This window comes from Podarcis gaigeae, assembly GCF_964106915.1.
Source record: "Podarcis gaigeae genome assembly, chromosome: 6".
NCBI classification, from domain to species: Eukaryota; Metazoa; Chordata; class Lepidosauria; order Squamata; family Lacertidae; genus Podarcis; species Podarcis gaigeae.
The window spans coordinates 1,337,852-1,356,580 of NC_139682.1; the positions used below are offsets into that span (position 1 = coordinate 1,337,852).

An 18,729-nucleotide genomic window follows, 5' to 3' on the forward strand; every position below is an offset into this window, starting at 1 on the left:
CCTGACCACGGTTGTGAGTTTTTGTGCAAATCAGTGGTTCTCAAAGTGGGTGGGACCAGTCCCTGGCAAGGGAGAATTCCCTACGGAGGTGCAACAGAACCTGAAGTGCTATCCTGGATCATGCCCTGCAGAGGGACCTTCCCCTTTACATTCCCCTTGCGGTTCTTTGAGCATTGCAAAGGTATTTGCCAACCCCTCCTCTTCCCATTGTTTAAATGTTTAGTCTGGGTGGGGCTCTTGGTGGGATGGGGCATTATAAAGCCACCAGGCTGGCGGCCGGAGGGCACCCCATCCGACCCGGCCATGAAGTCTGACGGCCTCGTCTTCCTCCTTGTGGGGCTCCTTGCTTTCTGTGCCATGATGCCTCCTGCCTCCGGCAATTGTACGTGACGCCTCTTGGATCCTGACTCAAAGACGGACCCTTTTCTGCCTGGGCAAAGCTCTTTGGACAGGTCTATTCTTCTAGCGCTGGTGCTACTCTGTGGGCAGCTCTGAGTGGGACCCCTTTTGCCCCTCACCCCCAAGACCCTTCAGAGGAACACAGATATTTCTGTGCCACAGAAGGTTGTCAAGTGGTCTGCCTGGGAATGTTTTAGGGCGGTGGTTCCCAATTAGCTAATTACTGAGGACCCTCTATTTTTCAAAAGCCAGGCCATGGACCCCCAATTTTGAGAATTTTGATAACTCTACGGTAGTTACCTCTGCAAAGCATTTAAAAAAAAAGGGGGGTAGCCTCTAATAAGCAAAGGTATACTAAAAAAAACATAGGGCTAAGCAATATCTGGTTTTTAACAGTGTGATATATCAGCTAAGGGACGCGAGTGGTGCTGTGGGTTAAACCACAGAGCCTAGGACCTGCCGATCAGAAGGTTGGTGGTTCGAATCCCCGTGATGGGGTGAGCTCCCGTTGCTCGGTCCCTACTCCTGCCCACCTAGCAGTTCGAAAGCACATCAAAGTGCAAGTAGATCAATAGGTACTGCTCCGGCGGGAAGGTAAACGGCATTTCCGTGTGCTGCTCTGGTTCACCAGAAGCGGCTTAGTCACGCTGGCCACATGACCCGGAAGCTGGCTCCCTTGGCCAGTAAAGCGAGATGAACGCCACAACCCCAGAGTCGGCTACGACTGGACCCAATGGTCAGGGGTCCCTTTACCCGTTACCTTTTTTATTCCCAGGTTAGGCTGCAATCCTAACTCCACTTACTTGGGAGTAAGTCCCACTGAACTCAGTGAGATTTACTTCTGAATAGATTTGGTTAGGATTACACTGTTAGTATGGATAGGACTGGACCTAATGGTCAGGGGTCCCTTTACCTTTATATCAGCAGCTAACTATTATATCACAATGTCTGAAATTGGAGATTAGGTGTGGGCATGAGGGAAGGAGCAGCCATAGAGATGGGGGGGGGGGGGGAGGAGAGAAAGCGGAGTCACCCCCACTGCATGGTTCGAGTGGGGGGAGATGGGGATGGGGGGCTGCATCAAGCGCGGTCAGCTGGGCAGCCAGCAGTAGCAGCCAGGGAAGAGGCACATCCACTGTGGCTGCTACTGCTTTCCTTATGACTGAGAAAAGCTGCTCTGCCTCAGGGCCAGGGGAAGGCAGTGCCAGGGTCCCTTGAAGGGAAGGCGATCAGCTCCCTTGTTCTCCCTCAGCATGAAAGAAGACAGCTCAGGTCAGCAGTGTTATTGGCTGAGCTCATTGTGAGATATCAGCGATGCCTTGAAATCGGCTGCCCTGCTCTCCCTCATGCAAGGAGAGAGATGTTGCTGTGTATTGCCAGGTCAAGGTCATTATCCCGGTGTGATTTCAAAACTGATTTGGGCCAATGGCGCTGTGGGTTAAAGCCTCAGCGCCTAGGACTTGCCGATCGAAAGGTCGGCGGTTCGAATCCCTGCGGCGGGGTGCGCTCCCGCTGCTCGGTCCCAGCGCCTGCCAACCTAGCAGTTCGAAAGCACCTCCGGGTGCAAGTAGATAAATAGGGACCGCTTACCAGCGGGAAGGTAAACGGCGTTCCGTGTGCGGCTCTGGCTCGCCAGAGCAGTGATGTCACGCTGGCCACGTGACCCGGAAGTGTCTCCGGACAGCGCTGGCCCCTGGCCTCTTGAGTGAGATGGGCGCACAACCCCAGAGTCTGTCAAGACTGGCCCGTACGGGCAGGGGTACCTTTACCTTTATTGTAAAATCGCAGAGTGATAAACAGACCATAACATTTCTGGTATTGCCATGGAAAAATGACAACCAGGCAGAGGGCCTTCTTGGTAGGGGTGCTCGCCCTGTGGAAGTATTAAGAGAGTATTAAAATACAGTGGTCTGTTAAACATTAAAAGCTTCCCTAAACAGGGCTGCCTTCAGATGTCTTCTAAAAGTCTGGTAGTTGTTCTTCTCTTTGACATCTGGTGGGAGGGCATTCCACAGGGTGGGCACCACTACTGAGAAGGCCCTCTGCCTGGTTCCCTGTAACTTGGCTTCTCGCAGTGAGGGAACCCTTCAGGTCTACTGGACCGATGCCGTTTAGGGCTTTAAAGATCAGCACCAACACTTTGAATTGTGCTGGGAGCCAATGAAGGTCTTTCAGGAACAGTGCTATGTGGTCTCGGTGGCCACTCCCAGTCCCCAGTCTAGCTGCCACATTCTGGATTAGTTGTAGTTTCGAGGCCACCTTCAAAGGTAACCCCATGTAGAGCGCATTGCAGTAGTCCAAGCGGGAGATAAATAGAGCATGCACCACTCTGGCCAGACAGTCTGCGGGCAGGTAGGGTCTCCGCCTGCGTACCAGATGGAGCTGGTAGACAGCTGCCCTGGACACAGAATAGACCTGCACCTCCATGGACAGCTGTGAGTCCAAAATGACTCCCAGGCTGCACACCTGGTCCTTCAGGGGCACAGTTACCCCATTCAGGACCAGGGAGTCCTCCACACCTGCCCACCCACTGTCCCCCCAAAATAGGAATTCTGTTTGTTAGGATTCAACCTCAGTCTGGTAGCCACTATCCATCCTCCAACTGCTTCCAGACACTCACACAACTATCTGACGTTTAGAAGACATCTGAAGGCAGCCCTATTTAGGGAAGTTTTTAATGTTTTTAATGTTTGATGTTTTATCGTGTTTTTAATATATTGTTTGGAGCCACCTAGAGTGGCTGTGGAAACCCAGCCAGATGGATGGGGTATAAACAAACAAACAAATAAATAAAACTTACTGTGGGGGGGGGGGAAGCAAGGGATGGGGACGCCGACTCCCAGGGTGTGTTCAGTGGATCTCCAGGGGTCCCTGGACCCCCTAATTTGGAACCATTGTTTTGGGGGCTCCAAAAGGAATCCTTCCCTTCTCTTGTTTGGGTTGCCATCTTCTGAAGAAAACCTGAGAGCTCAATTTGGATAGGAGGAAGGAAGAGAAATGGGCTGATACCTGGGGAGGGAGGGGAAGATGATGGAGACACCTCCCCAACACACACACACACAACTGAAGCTGGTCCTAATAGCTTCAGCCCAAGAGCAGAGCAGGCTGAGGAAGGAAATATCAGCCGCACATGCCCTAACTGAAAGGACATGGAGGGACATGAAGGGAAGAGGGTGGCAGCTGTGGGGGAAGTTGGCCAGCCCCAGCGGACACTGATCCAGGTTCAACCCAGATGTCCATCCCTCTACTGGGAGGGAGACAGGCAAAAACTAGGACCCTCTTCATCCAAGCTGTGCTCATCCTAGAAAGGCAAGGCTTATTTGAGTTAGGGATATGCAAGAAGAGGCACAACCCCATTCTGCCCCTAAGTTGCCTTATTTTCAAAAGATGTCTCTAAGCGAGGACATTGGTCTGTGTCACAGGGCCTTGGAGGTCGAGGGCTGGAATCTGCCCTTTCAACTTGAGAAGAGTGAAGCAACCTTGCCAGAAGAAATGTACGCTTGATCTTCACTGCCCTAGCCCCCAAAAATGCTGTCCAAACATGTGCTCCATGGTCTGCGTATATCCAAGTAAGATGCCGATCCCCTTGTGGAAGAACACAGCACTATTCTGTGGGTGTGGATGATTTGTTCTTGTTTATTGGGTTACAATTTGAAACTGCAACATTAAAGCCAGTTAAAACAAATCAGCTTTATATAATTACAAATTATTTAATTTTATTTTCTGTTTTTAGGCACCAGGCGGAAATCTTCCTCTTCAACCAGGCCTTTGGCTGATTAATATTCTACAGCCTTTTAAATGTCTCCATGGCAGTGGCATAGCGTGGGGGGTGCAGGGGGGGCCGGCCGCACCGGGCGCAACATCTGGGGGGGGCGTGCTCGCCGCCTCCGGAGTCGCCGAAGAGCCTCGGGCGCAGGCTGTAGCAGAGCCCCATGGCAGCAGCCCAGGCAGCAGCAAGAAGAAGCTGGCAGCGGTGGCAGGTTAGGGGTTAGGGGGCGCAAATCACTTGCCTTGCCCCGGGTTAGGGGGCGCAAATTACTTGCCTTGCCCCGGGTGCTGACAACCCACGCTACGCCGCTGCTCCATGGGAAGGGGTGGGGTATTGTTTTGCTGGTTTGTTTTTCATTATTTACTTGTTTTTATTCTGTATTTTGTTCTGCAAACCACACTGAGTTTTTATGATGAAGGGTGGTATATAAATCTAATAAATAAATGATAGAATCAATTGCAAACAAGCAAGCAAGCAAATGTTCTTGGCTTTTACTGCATGACTATTTTTAATTACATTTTGAGAGGCCTGCTTGCATCTGAAGAGAGGTATGCAAATGTTTGCAATGGATAACTACAATTATTATTTCAAAAGATCCAAGAGGCCAAAGCATTTAGTTCTATAGAAATTCCTGAAACTCGTCGTCTGAATTTTGCTCCATTTTGTGTGAGACGCAGAGAATAGGATGGGAAATGCATAAAATGTTTGTCCTAGGGAAAATGATGGTAAGTATTGTCAAAGACAAAATAATTAGGCACAAGCCTCAACACTTCTCTCTTCTCTCATCAGGGCCATGACAGCGACACCAAGCCTGAAATCCCAGCAGCTTCTGCAGTCTTGGTTTTGGAGATTTGAACTCAGGACCCAGCATGCAAAGGGAACGATTGTTCCAGCTCCCTCCTGACCCTTGTGGGCTCATCCCAGCCCCCTCCCCTCATTGCAATAAAATGACCCACATCACTGCACTCCAGAGTGTCTTGTTCTTGAGTCTCGTTTGCTTTTATCATCCAAAAATTGTTTGGGGAAGAAGGGAGAATGTTGCTGCCACAATAATGGCATGTCAGTGTTGCCTTTGTTCTGCTTTACTTTGTTCTGCCAGCAATGATTTAGCTGTGATTCCTGCATTGGACTAGATGAATAGCAAGAAAGGAGATTCCAACTAAGCATCAGGAAGAACTTTCTAGCGGTAAGAGCTGTTTGAAAGAGGAAGGGGCTCCCTTGGAAGCTGGTGGGTTTGGAAGCAGAGGTTGGGTGGCCAGGGAAGCAGGGATACTTCAGCTGAGATTCCTGAATTGCAGGTAGTTGGACTAGATGACACTCAGGGTCCTGTCTAACTCTACAATTCTATGATTCTGCAATATTGTTTAATCAGAAAAAATAGCATCCTGCTACTGTCAGATGTGAGGCATCCACACACACACAGAAAATTCTGAAGCCTCTGGCCTTTTTTGTATTTTTTTTTTCTTTCTGAAAAAGGTATCACCACTGGAAGCCCTCTTTCTGCTTCCCAGTGAGTAATAATGTCATGGAAGTTCAGCAAGCAGAGCACAGTCAGAAAAAGAGAGCCCTCTCCCTGCCAAACTCCCACCCACAAGCTCAGACACATCTCTAGGATTCAGGTGCAAATATTTATTTATTTATTTATTTATTGCAAATAGCAAAGGGGAACTTGAGTGAAATGGGCTCCAGGAGGAGGAAGAAGGAGCAGGGAGACGGCTGGCTCCAGGAGGAGGTCTTCAGTTCCTGAAGTTCCCAGGGGCCAGCTCAGAGATCCTTCTGGAAAAGTCAGGACTGGGTGCTGTCCTTGGTGCTGGACTTCTTTCAGGGCTCTGCTGAGGATAGAAAACAGAGTCAGACAAGAGGAGGAGAAGGAGGAAGAAGACCCCAAAGATAGGCTGAAGTTCCACTCTCAAGGACCCTCTTCAGAGCTGTAGCTCAGTGGCAGAACTCTGCCTTGCATGCAGAAGGGCCCAAGTTCCCTGGCCTCTCTGGGTAGGACTGGGAAAGAAGACTTGCTGGAAATCCTGGGGTGCTTCTGCCGGCCAGTATAGGCGTCAGCTGAGCTTGATGACCCTATGGTGCTACACAGTAAAAGGCAGGTCCTTGACTTCTGCCTTCTTCCTTATAATTCTTTATCTCTATAGTATTCCTTGATTCATGTCCCCAATGCCTTGTGCAAAGCCTTGCTACTGCTCCCTCTCACCCTCCTCCCTTGCCTTAATGGGGCAAGGAAGCCAAGCACCCCAGAGGGAGCCTCCACTGCTTTTTTTGGGTGATGACAGGCATCCATGCTGACGCATTATCAGTAAAGCCAGTGTCGCATGCGCAAGAGTGCAGCCTGAGCACAAAGTGGTAAGAACCAGTTTAGGAGGAACTTAACACTGACCGTTAAAGTGAAGACCGACTCCATATAAGGTACAACGGGGGTTCTGCTGGTGAAAATGGGTTGGGTAAAGTTGCATTTCGAGGACTGTGGTTGGATGAAGCAATGGTGGGACAGTGGGGGTGTCATAAATTGTTGACCAGAGGATGAACAGCTAAGATGGTGTATATTTTTCCTATACAGAGGGAGTCATAATGGAAAGCTCTTGTTGACCAGCGGGGAGTTTGGTATGACCCTCAGTACTGGAACTCCCAAGGGAAATTTCTCTGACAACTGCCTCCAGGGTAACCCAAGGATGATTTGAATTAACTCACCTTAGACGGGGTAGAAGCAGTCTGTCTTGCACCCATATTTGCAGCACTTCTTGGGCCAGGGGCATTCATAGTCATTCATACACCTTAATTCACAGGTTGTCAAAGTACCTTGAGGTGGTATGGGGCATCTTCCAGACCTCTCTGCAACACAAAAGAACCCCAAGGCTCTCAGACCCTCCCCAAACGGTGGGCTGAAGCTCAAGCATACTCCCGCAGCCAGAGAACCAAAATGTCCTTTGGAGGGTGGGGTGAGAATGCTTGGTGTGGAGACCTTTTATTCTAGTCCAGCATTCTGTTCTTACAGTGGCCAAACAGTTGCCCATTGGGAACAAGCAAGGATAATTCAAGCACGAGAGCAGCTCTCCTCTCCTGCAGTTTCCAGCAACTGGTATTCATAAGCACTGCTGCCTCTGACTGTGAAGGAGCCCTCAATATAACCTGTTCCTTGGATTTTTCTTATCCTCTTTTAAAGCCATCCAGTTTGGTGGCCCTCACTGCCTCCTGTATAAGACGTGTTTTTCTAATTACAAAAGAATGTTAAAAATTGGGGGTCATCTTATACACGGATAGTGCAGAGGGGAGGATGGGCAATTGCTTGCAGCCACAAGCAGGAGATTGCCAGAGGTGACTGGGTGGGTGATTGGTGGCTGTGGCAAGGCCTGCTGTTGATTGGCTCCTGCTGTGGCAATTGGGCAGGTGACTGGTGGCTGCTGGTGGCAAGTGGGCAGATGGTTGGTGGATTCAGCGATGCCGACGCATCTTATACACAGGAGGGAGAAGAAGAAGAAGAAGAGTTTGGATTTGATATCCTGCTTTATCACTACCCGAAGGAGTCTCAAAGCGGCTCACAACCTTCTTTCCCTTCCTCCCCCACAACAAACACTCTGTGAGGTGAGTGGGGCTGAGAGACTTCAGAGAAGTGTGACTGGCCCAAGGTCACCCAGCAGCTGCATGTGGAGGAGCGGGGAATCGAACCCAGTTCACCAGATTACAAGTCCACCACTCTTAACCACTCCACCACACTGGCTCACTGGGAGATTGCCCAGAGTTGTTGAGCTTTCTTCTGGGGAGGGGTGTGTGTGCCATAAATCGCTCACCCGCCTGACTGACGCTGCCAATTGCCACAGCAGCAGCCAATCAACCAATCGGGTTCTCAATGACTTCTCGCAGGATGGCACTGTTTGCCTCCATAGTTGGAGACAGCGATGCTTCTGAATGCCAGCTGGTGGGAAAAAACACATCTTATACACCGAAAAGTATGGTAGTTTAACAGGAGGCAGTGAAGGCCACCACCCTGCATAGCTCTCCTCCTCCATGAATCTTCTGAGTATAGAGATTCTGCAATTCTTCATAAGTCACAATGGTTTGGTTCATGAAGAAGAGGAGCTTCCTATCCCACCCCACCCTCCGCAGAATAAATGGTCTCACCTCTGACAGGATTAGCACAAGCTCGTGGGCAACTCCCGCAGCACTTCTGAGCTCCAGGGCATGACCAGTCATCCTTGCACTTAACCACGCAGGGTCCAGCCATACCTGGCTGACGCCCAGGACAGTGCCCAGATTTCTCTGCAACAGAGCAGAATTCCAAGGTTGAGAGATGTCTTTGGCCAGAGAGGATGTCTCCATAGCTGTCAACTTTTCCCTTTTCTTGCGAGGAATCCTATTCAGAATAAGGGAATTTCCCTTTTAAAAAAGGGAAATGTTGGCAGCTATGGCTCTCTCTCTTCATGTGGGATGGAGCTCCTTTGCGTCCAGTATTCAGAGGAGCCCAGGATTCCTAAGGTGGGCTCTGTTCTGCTCAGGGGTCTGAGGTGTCACACAAAACTTTGTTGTTGTTGTTGTTGTTGTTTAGTCATTTAGTCGTGTCTGACTCTTCGTGACCCCCTGGACCAGAGCACGCCAGGCACTCCTGTCTTCCACTGCCTCCCATAGTTTGGTCAAACTCATGCTGGTAGCTTCAAGAACACTGTCCAACCACACACAAAACTAGACTTCCCAATAGCTCCCCACCCCTGCTGTAGGGTGGTCCTTGCACTCTCAGCAGCTCAGGAGCAGAACAAGTCTTGTCTTTCGGAGCAGCAGGAAACAAGATTGCTCCATCTTCCACATGGTGGCCCTTCAAGTATTCAAAGATAGCTCTCCTACCTCCTCTCGGCCGTCTCTTCTCCAGGCTAGGCAGACCCAATTTCCTCCACCATTCCTCAAAACGTTTTGTTTCCAGACCCTTTACCTCTTGGTCCTCCCACCCCTGCAAGAGCCCTTTACTCTAGTGTAATGACACTGGGCTCTCAGGGGTGCCCTCCTTGGCTGACCAGCTGCCTCAGCCTGTAACATTTGCCTCCAACCCCCTTGAGGGCTGAGGATTCCCTCAGACTCTCCACCCAGCAGCACCCCTACCTAAGGCAGGACCTCCTCCGCCTTAAGTGAGTCAGGGACTCACGCCAAGGCTATCTCCTATGGGAGGCCTAGTGTAGTGTCTCCATGGACACCAGATCTGTGATGTAACTGGGAGAAGGGCTCTTCCTGATCTCCCAGGGGCTCCTGTCTCACAAGGTATGAGGCATCGGGGCCAGGTCAAGTCTCATTAGGACTCCTGCACTGGATGCTCTCAGGTAGGAGGAATGCAGGTGTGTGGATGAAGGGGGAGCAGAAGAACAGCTGCCTTGAAGAAACCCACCTTTGCTCACTGGGCACTTTTTGCACTTGCCCCAGCAGGTCTTTCACTTGCCACACCCTGGTAGGGGTGTTGGATTACCTCCATAGGTGCCAGATGCACAACATGCACATGTCCTGGTAGCTGAGTTGAAGAAGCACAGCTGCTTTATTGTTTTGCAGGGGGTGGTCACCTTGGGGAGTCTGCTTACTTGACCTCAAGCAGAAACCATCCCCTCCTGTGGTCATTGGCACTTGCTTCCAAGGGACTTTGCAGCTTTGGGCAGAACACACTTTGAATCCCTGCAGAACACATCTGCTCTGTGTGCTGCTGCAACGCAATGGAATGGACAACCCTGTGTTTGTCAGTTGCTTTACCTAGCTCTATCTGTTTTGTAGGTGGGTGTCAGCTCAGTCCAGAGGGGAAAGAGCCCCACAAGAAGCACCAAACCACCAGAAGTCATGGTGGGGCAGGCTAAGTGGAGAGTCCACCTCCCAGCCTGCCTTCTCTCTCTTTATATCTCCCAAAAGCATCAGGGGGATTACAGAATCCGAAGGAGTACACCTGAAGGAGCGTCTCTACCCCCATCGTTCTGCCCGGACACTGAGGTCTAGCTCCAAGGGCCTTCTGGCAGCTCCCTCACTGTGAGAAGCAAAGCTACAAAGGGAACCAGGCAGAGGGCTTCTCAGTAGTGGCACCCGCCCTGTGGAACACCCTCCCATCAGATGTCACCTGACATTTAGAAGACATCTGAAGGCAGCCCTGTTCAGGGAAGCTTTTAATGTGTGACATTTTAATGTATTTTTAATCTTTGTTGGAAGCTGCCCAGAGCGGCTGGGGAAACCCAGCCAGATGGGTGGGGTACAAATAATAAATTATTATTATTACAGAACCACAAAAACGCCCAGGAAGGTGGTGAGCAGGACAGAGTGGAACTTCTTTCCTCCCTCACCAGGTTTTGCAACAAACTGTCCCATCAGCTGAAAAGCTGTGGGCAGCCTTTCCACAGTGGTGCCAGAGTGAGGAGGGTGGTTTGGAACCACACCTGCAGCCTCCCAAGGGAGAAGGGGATTTGGGGCTGCTATTCTGCAAGCCAGGATGCTCTTCCATGCTATTCCGAGTTGCACGGGTAGCAGAGAGGGAGGCAAGGGGATTCCTGCATTGCAGTGGCTTGGACTAGATGACCCTCGAGGTCCCTTCTGCCTCTACAATTCTGTGATTCTAAGGTGGAGCTCCAGTGGGGGAGGTTCTTCTGCCCTCCCCAAGTCCCCTGAAAGGCTCAGCCTGGGTCCCTCAAGGCTGCTGGGACCATGGCAAAATTCAGGGGCAAACTGAAGATGTTCCTCCGCCCCAAAGGAGTGGGCGGCAGGAGCTTAGGGGTGCCAGTCAAGGATCAGCTAGCTGCTCATCACTGCTATAATATTTTAAAAGCCCCAAGCAGTATAAATGAGCATAAATAGCACAAAAATGCATCATAAAAACATGTGGAAAGAGAACAATACAGCTTCGCTGCTAAAAAGTGACCAGTAATATCTATATTTGACCAACAACTAATTTGAAATGGTTTGGTTTTTGTAAATGATGAAAACATAAAATAATTGACCCACCATTTTTTCCTCAAAGGGTGAGCGTGTTCCCTCTTGACCCAAGCAGGAGGGTCTGCAGAGGAGGCAGAGCTATAGAAGGGGAGATGGAGAGATGTTGGAGATGAGGACTCTTTCAGCTACTCATAGGCAGTTTGCTAATCTATGGCTGACCTAGAGAGTGTTTCTTCTGGGGGCTTAGCAATATGGAGGGGATGGAGAAAAAGGAATTCAATGGGTCACTCACCTGAACGTTTCTGACCAAAGACAGGTGCCAGCTCACCCCAGAAGGCTAGGAGCACGACAAGGTAGAGGTTGATGGAGTTCATGGCGAAGCAGGTTTCAGTCCCTAGCCTGCACCCAGGAGGCTTTATAGCACATCCAGAAAGAACTGACTGGACAGTTCTTGAGCTCCACCCAGATTAAACAAAAAGCAAAAATTGGCAGGGAAAGGCTGGAGGTCCTGGGTGCCTGGAAGTGAAGCATTTCCAAGCCAACAACACCTTAGTAGGCAGAAGAGGAACCGGCTGAGTCTAGGCAGGGGTGTGCCTTTCTCATGATCAAAATGCAAACAATTGCAGAGGTGAGGAGCTGCCTTCAGGCACTTCCAAGCACCAGGAGAAGTGCAGCTGAAACCCAGAGGCTCAATGCCAGCACTGAGTCTGGGTGGCCTCAAAAATTCTCTTGCGTATTCTCTTAAATTCTCTTCATATATCAATTTATTGGACATACAACATTCAAAGAAAATGCCATATTACGTGCTTGGTTGGCAGTTGCAGTTTTATTTAATCTGAATTCTCCTTCCTCACTTGTTCCTGTGCTGCACATGGCAGTATAACCCTCTGCGATGCAGTAATAATGCACACTCAGGGGGTGAAACAGCACAAAACGCAGGCTGAGAATGTGGGGTCCAGTGTGCAACCCCATGAAAATGCACCTGGACAAGTCACTTTTCAGCCTTCCATGGCACACTTGCAGTCCCCTAGCCTGAACAGCATAAAAAGCAGAGACATCACCTTGCCAACAAAGGTCCGTATAGTTAAAGCTATGGTTTTCCCAGTAGTGATGTATAGAAGTGAGAGCTGGACCATAAAGAAGACTGATAGCCGAAGAATTGATGTTTTTGAATTCTGGTGCTGGAGGAGACTCTTGAGAGTACTGTGGACTGCAGTAAGATCCAACCTCTCCATTCTGAAGGAAATCAGCCCTGAGTGCTCACTGGAAGGACAGATCCTGAAGCTGAGGCTCCAAGACTTTGGCCACCTCAGGAGAAGAGAAGACTCCCTGGAAAAGACCTTGATGTTGGGAAAGATGGAGGGGCAAGGAGAAGGGGACGACAGAGGACGAGGTGATGGGACAGTGTTCTCAAAGCTACCAGCATGAGTTTGACCAAACTGTGGGAGGCAGTGGAAGACAGGAGTGCCTGGCGTGCTCTGGTCCATGGGGTCACGAAGCGTCGGACACAACTAAACGACTAAACAACAACAACAGCCTGAAAATCTGGAAGGTGGTAGAGCTCAGAAGGGGGCCCCACTAGGACCCCCACTCATGTGGAAAATGGATCCATCCAGATAGCAGGGGCAGATTTAGGGCTGCGTGAGTGGTACGCATGCACTGGGTGCTGAGCTGAGGGAGCGCTGTCTCCGAGCCTGGTAAGAGAGGTGCTGGACTTTTGGAAAGAGCCATGAGGCTCTGAGAGTCTTCTTGCTTCCTTCCCAAAACCTAGTTATCTCTTTCTCCCCTTGGGAAAGCGGGTGGGAAGGCTCTAGAACACCCCCCCCCCCAGAGCACTCTTGTCTCCTTCCCAAAGTGAGAAGGCTGGAGGGGCCCAGGGTATTTTGCCTCTCACAGGGCACCATAGTACCCAAGTCACCCACTACATGTGGTCTTGCCCATGGAGGAAAGCAATGCATTTCTGAGGCAGAAATACCTTCAGAAAGGTCACAAAAAGTGCCTTAACTGTTTCATAATAGTTGGTTGCAAAATCACGTTAGAGAGAGAAGGATGCCCTCTCTGCCCTCATCGGGTCTGCCAGCTTCCTTAAACCTCCTGCTTCAGAAATTCCCTGTTAAACCTGTTTTCTGAGAGGCACTGCCCTGGCTAAAGCTAAATTTAAACTTCTGCTGCCTTGCAGCTATACTCATTCATGAGAAAGGCTTTGGAAGTAAACCCCAAGGAAAAACCCATACCCGCTGCCTTGTGGGACCTCTTTGGGAGAAGAAAAGACTAGGGAGTGAACGCTATACAAATCCAGAGTGGAGTCCCTAGGATGGTTGGATGGCACCTTGTATTCCTCCCTCCAGCAACTCCTGCAGCTAAGCTGGTGCCAAATGCCTTCTTTTGCTTTCCTTTGAGTTAAATCAGTGAGGCTGAGAGGAAGGTTTTGTTGTCTGGGAAGCCCAGGACCTCCATACACACTGCCGAGGCATGTGTCCCAGGGAGGTCACCCAGCAAAAATGACATAGGAGACAGCAGTTGCAAGTTAGCAGTCTGCAGCCACAGCATGAGCTGTGATTCTCTGGCAGTTTGGCTTCTTTCTCTGAGGCACAAGACAGACAGATGCCAGCCATGCTGGGCAGTGGGCTCCTAAGCTTGGCCATTATGTGATCTAGTGGCCTTCTCCTCCTGGTGGGGCTCCATGCTCTCTTGGCTCAGCTGCCACCTGCCTCCAGCCGCCCTGCAGGCAAGCACTTTCTCCTTTGTTGGGGCAAAGAAATCTTAATTTCACATATATGCTAGTGGGTTCTGCACTAGTGGTGATGGACTAAGGGGGAGACCTTGGGCTCATAGTAGAGAGCTTGATGAAAATGTTGAGTCATTGAGCTACCCACCATGACCCCAAGGTCAGTCCATGACAGTTCAGCCCATTGAGCATGCATTTACCCAATTAAGATGTGTGCCAATATGCATCACTTTTTTTAGACTGAATTGCATTTGACATTTTACTCCTCAAAATCAAAGCTTGTTTAAATGATCCTGAACAGTTTAGTGTCTTCAGCAAACTTGGCCACCTCACTACTCAACCCTAACTCTAGATTGTGTTTGAACCAGCTAGAAAGCACAGACAGGTCCCCATAAAGATCCTTGGAGGACTTCACTTTCTTCACTGTGCCAGAAGGCAAAAATGGATGGAGCTCCCTTCCTCCCCTGCCTGATAGTGAGAAAGACAAAAGAGAGCTGAGAGGAGGCTGGCAGAAGCTGGGAGAAAGCAATGCTTGGATTCTGCTAAGATTCTAAGGACATTGGCCTGTTCCAGCAGGATCTTCTTAGATTCTTCAGCAGATGCATTTTATGTCAAAAACATGAGAAGAGACCTGCTGGTTCAGGCCATTGGCCTGATAACCTGGATATCATTACCTGGGTCCCAGGTGAATGTCATGACCTGAGAGCCACTGGGGTCAACAAGCAGGCAGGCATTTCCAATCATACATCACTCTTATACAGTGGTTACACAATACTAATATTTCTGCTTTGAGTCAGTTTCTAAGGACAATAGCTTACAGTCTGCTAGCAGCAGCTAGAAGGAAACTGAAGAGAGCTTGGGCCCATTAGGAATGCAGAGAAGCTGCCAAGTTCCTTCTGGCTAGTTGGAAGAGGAACTATGCCCAGGTAGAAAGGCACAGTGCAGTATCCCTAGGCTGTGATGCTGCCTACAAAGAACATGTTTCGGATACCTGAGAGGTGTAACTCAGGAGTACCATACCTGAGCGTTATGCCTGAGTGTTATACCATACCTGAGTTTTATAATTCAGAGGTGCCAAGGCTCTCCATTGATCACATCACATACACAGCTGCCTTCAGCCTTCCCACAGCCCAACTGCAAGGTGCATCCATGATTGCTTAGGCCACAGGACATATCCAGAGTTGCAGCTCCAAGGCCAGTTATGCTTAGCAGGCCCAAACTTGAGATAAAGGGTCTGTGGAGGGGGCAGGTATTGATTCTGGGGAAAGCCGATCAATTGCCAAATGATTGCTGAATGTAAAAGTGAAAATATTCTATTCTCTTGACTTTCTACATAAGACCTTGACAGCCTAAGTAAATAACTGACAGCTCACAGCGTCATTATCATTAATTGGAGCAGACTTGGACAACAGCCCAGATCTTTGAGGGAGCAGAGTTGAGATGGATAAAAGCAAGAAGAAAATTGTGTTCTGGCAGGTGAATTGGACATATGGATTCATTTTAATATGATTGGAGATTTGCACCAGTGACTGGTGACTTTGAGAGGTTAATAACTGAATTTGGAAATAGGATAACAACAGGTGAAGAAGGCAGAAAAAACAATGTGTGAGATGATTGCTCCAGACATCCAGAACATGGGAAGCACCCCCCCCCCCGAAATCTTTTTAATTTGGAATGTAATGTATTGTGATTTCATTGGATTGGATTGTTATTAATTGGGGTGTTTTTAATTGAAAATTAATAAAAATTATTTACAAGAGAGAGGGAGGGAGGGAGGGAGGGAGGGAGGGAGGGAGGGAGGGAGGGAGGGAGAGAGATATGAGTGGATAACTGTCCTGAAGCCAGGTGGAAGAACCTGACTCAAGCATGCCTTGATCATGTGATTTCCTAGCCAATGGTGATGCTGGAGATCATGTGTTTGTGGGGTTTGTGCTACAGTTGTATAAAAAATTTGGGCCTGGTACCTTTGGGTTGATCCAGACTGGAACTATGGACTGCAGCCAGAATAAGCTCTCTTCTTACCTTTCCAACCACTGCCCCTTTGTTTTTATTGACCGGGAAGGACAACAGTTTTGGACCTTTGCTCCAAGTCAACAGGCCCATCATCTTGTTCTCACAGGGGCCAAACAGTTGCCTGTGGGAAACCCACAAGGAGATCCCGAGCACAAGAGCAACTCTCCCCTCCTGCAGTTTCCACCAGCTCTTATTCAGAAGCATTGCTGCCTCTAACTCTGGAGGCAGAGCCAAATCATTGTGAGCTCTCTTCTCCATCTAGGCTGGTGGCCATCACTGCCCCCTGTGGGAGTTCCATTGCTTGACTATGTACTGCATGTTCCATTGCTCATATGATTCACACCCCCTTGCATACTCACTCATTTTTGCCCCACTTATGTTTTTTTTTAAATTAATTTTTATTAAAGTTTCCAGAACATTTTCAACACAAACAAATACAAAACAATAAAACATAAAGCACATATACTTTCAAATCTTAGTTTCATATACCTTACTTTCCCGACTTCCTCATACCTCCCCTTCCTGCATTCTCATGTCGATAAATTTTTTTAGCAAATCTCCACCTTATTTCAATTTAATTTTCATAACACACATTTTCTTTTCACTTGTCCATTACCGCAATTAACCCCTATTTTCTCATCCAACACCAACCTAACATTCCCTAATTTTTGCATATTTCTTTAGATAGTCCTTAAATTTTCTCCAATCCTCTTCCGCCGTTTCTCTTCCCTGGTCTCGGATTCTGCTCGTCATCTCTGCCAAACTCATATAGTCAATCACCTTCATCTGCCATTCTTCCACGGTGGGTAACTCTTGTGTCTTCCAGTACTTCGCCATTTTTGCCCCACTTATGGAGCATGAAAACAGTACAGAAAGGAGAGGTTGGGAAATGCTGGTGAGCCTGCCAGAAACCAAGTTTAGTAACTCAAGAACCCGTTGGAGTTCATCGTCTATGTGCAGCTTGGCAAGTGAGCAATTAGTATTTTGACTACACGCTAGGGAGACAGAGCACGGGAGAAATTTGCCTGGAGATAAGAGGACCTAGTAACAGCTCGGTGATTGGCTGAGGTCTCTCATATAGGCAGCATGACCTATGACATTGTATGGCTAGTTAGGAATATTCTGGTGTGCTTGGAGAGTGATGAAGTTCATGTCTGTATATAGTAACTTGTATATAGCTTGTGAGTTTACTGCCGTATCTAATAAACTACAAAATCAAGTTACTAGTCGTCAGCTTTGTTCCTGATCGTCACCCTGACTGAGCAGTCTTGATGGTTGCCTAGGAAAAGCTGCACTACTCTGCTAAGTTGTGCATCATCAAAGAAGTTCAGAAGTGAAGAGACTGATCCTGGCAGCCTGCGAAAGGACTTCAGAAAGTGCTCACAGGCTTTGGAGTTTTAACAGAACCTGCCTCAGGAGGACAGAGGTGGTGGAGGAAGGTGTGGCCAATATGCACCACACTTCCAGATTGCAGAAGAAGCAGAAGGGTCCAGTGGTTCAGGGAAACACCTCTTTCCATGTGCTAGAGGAGAACAAGATTCATGGCAGGAACAAGCATCCTCCAGCCACTTCCAAGACGCGAGGCAAGAAACCAAGGGCTTTGATACCATTGGGTTTAAAAACACACTCTGGTGCATGTCTACCCTTAAGTAGGCCCATGGACTTTATTGAGACTTGCTCCCAAGCAGGATCGCAGCTTAAATTGCCCCTGTTAAATGCCACCTAATCCTCCAAGTGTTGAGAGGCTCCAAGGGTTCCAACCAGCTTTGGTTTCCTTGAAATGGTCAGTGGAGAAACGTGGTGTCAAGCACTTCTCTGTGTTTCCAGCCTCCAGCCTGCTTCCAGTTTGGCTCACATAACTATTTCTGGCTCTTGTTCTTCTATCTAGCAGCTAGCTGAAGCCGGTGAAGGAAAAGCCCACCCGTTGACCTGGAGGTAGTTCTTGTGGCTTGGAGGATTCCTTTGGGATGCTGATAGGTGGCCAGCTAAAGTCATCATCTTAGGAAGAAACTTGTATGACCAGATCAGCAACCTCCTCTATGAGATTCTATTTCGGGGGGGGGGGCTGGAGGAGAGGCTTTTGCACCTCCAAAATCATCAGGGTCACTTAATAGGGCAGAAGGGACAGGAGTTAAGAGGGCACACGGATGTCAAGTGTCTTTGAGACAGTTTCTTTTTGGGTAAAGGGAACAATGAATGAAATCAATGAAACTAACAAGTAATGCTCTAACTCTGCCCCCCCCCCCCATTGGGCTGGATGACTAAAGAACAGAAGCAGCTGCCATTGGGTACATCCATCACAATATTATTTCCCAGTGATAATTTCAGGAAGTTGGACTAGATGATGCTTTGGATCCCTTCCAACTCAGCAAGTTTATGATTCTGTGAAATGAATGTGCCTTGTTTTCCCAAGGAGGAGGAAGGGCATAGGTGGGAAGAGCGTTCTTCTGAGAAAAGCCTCCTGCCAGGAACCTCCACTTCCCAGCTGGCAAGACCCATTTCGGGGAACGGTTCCCCAGGCAGAACAAGACAGGCAGGCCTGGGATCTGCTGACTGGTGGCATGAAGTCTGCTCCCACCAAATCCTTCTGCCACCCCGTCTGGCCTGTTCAGCATTCCAGGACTCCCAGGGGGAGGCAACATAAGGCTGGGATGAGAGGCCACTGGATCTCTCCCCATTCCCAAAGGATTCTCCAAGGCAGTGCTGGGGGCTGTGTCAGGCCAAGTCTTGAAGAAACACTGGCAGCTCCAAGGCAGCAGCTTCCTCCAGTGAGCCAAACTGAGCCTTCCGAAGTCTCTGCCCCCCGGCAACTTCTCCCAAGCTTTGCCCCCTAATAAAGGGCCAAGCCTCTCACCTGGACCCTCCATGACATCCCACCTGCTGCACCCACTGTGCTGTAGGACCAGTGAGGGACTGTGGGAAGCACTTGGTT

At 49.2% G+C, this 18,729-nt stretch overlaps 1 protein-coding gene and 1 long non-coding RNA gene across 3 annotated transcripts; one reads left to right on the forward strand and one right to left on the reverse strand.

The window, feature by feature from the left end:
* Window positions 1–299: 299 nt before the first annotated feature.
* Window positions 300–5,126, forward strand: LOC310847227. Its single transcript, XR_014565693.1, has 3 exons — window positions 300–382; window positions 3,822–3,968; window positions 4,958–5,126. It is a non-coding gene; the product is annotated as an uncharacterized lncRNA (long non-coding RNA).
* Window positions 5,127–5,814: 688 nt separating this feature from the next.
* On the reverse strand, window positions 5,815–11,572 carry LOC310847206 (scuwaprin-a-like). 2 transcript variants are annotated; one of them, XM_083744830.1, is made up of 4 exons: window positions 11,349–11,572; window positions 8,294–8,431; window positions 6,866–7,006; window positions 5,815–6,000 (listed from the first exon to the last, which is right to left on the reverse strand). In XM_083744830.1, the coding sequence occupies exons 1-3, from the start codon at window positions 11,428–11,430 to the stop codon at window positions 6,867–6,869; spliced, it is 360 nt and encodes a 119-aa protein (XP_083600956.1). In that variant the 5' UTR covers window positions 11,431–11,572; the 3' UTR covers window positions 5,815–6,000; window position 6,866. The 2 variants fall into 2 exon arrangements, with proteins under 2 accessions (XP_083600956.1, XP_083600955.1); XM_083744829.1 differs by having other exon boundaries at window positions 5,815–5,997; window positions 11,349–11,571.
* Window positions 11,573–18,729: the final 7,157 nt, after the last annotated feature.

Coding starts and splice junctions, on each gene's coding strand:
- LOC310847206 (XM_083744830.1), bottom strand. CDS start 11,430: ATGAACTCCATCAACCTCTACCTTGTCGTGCTCCTAGCCTTCTGGGGT. Junction 8,432..11,348: donor CTTTGGTCAGAAACGTTCAG/GTGAGTGACCCA, acceptor GCTCTGTTGCAG/AGAAATCTGGGCACTGTCCT. Junction 7,007..8,293: donor TTGTGCTAATCCTGTCAGAG/GTGAGACCATTT, acceptor TTTGTGTTGCAG/AGAGGTCTGGAAGATGCCCC.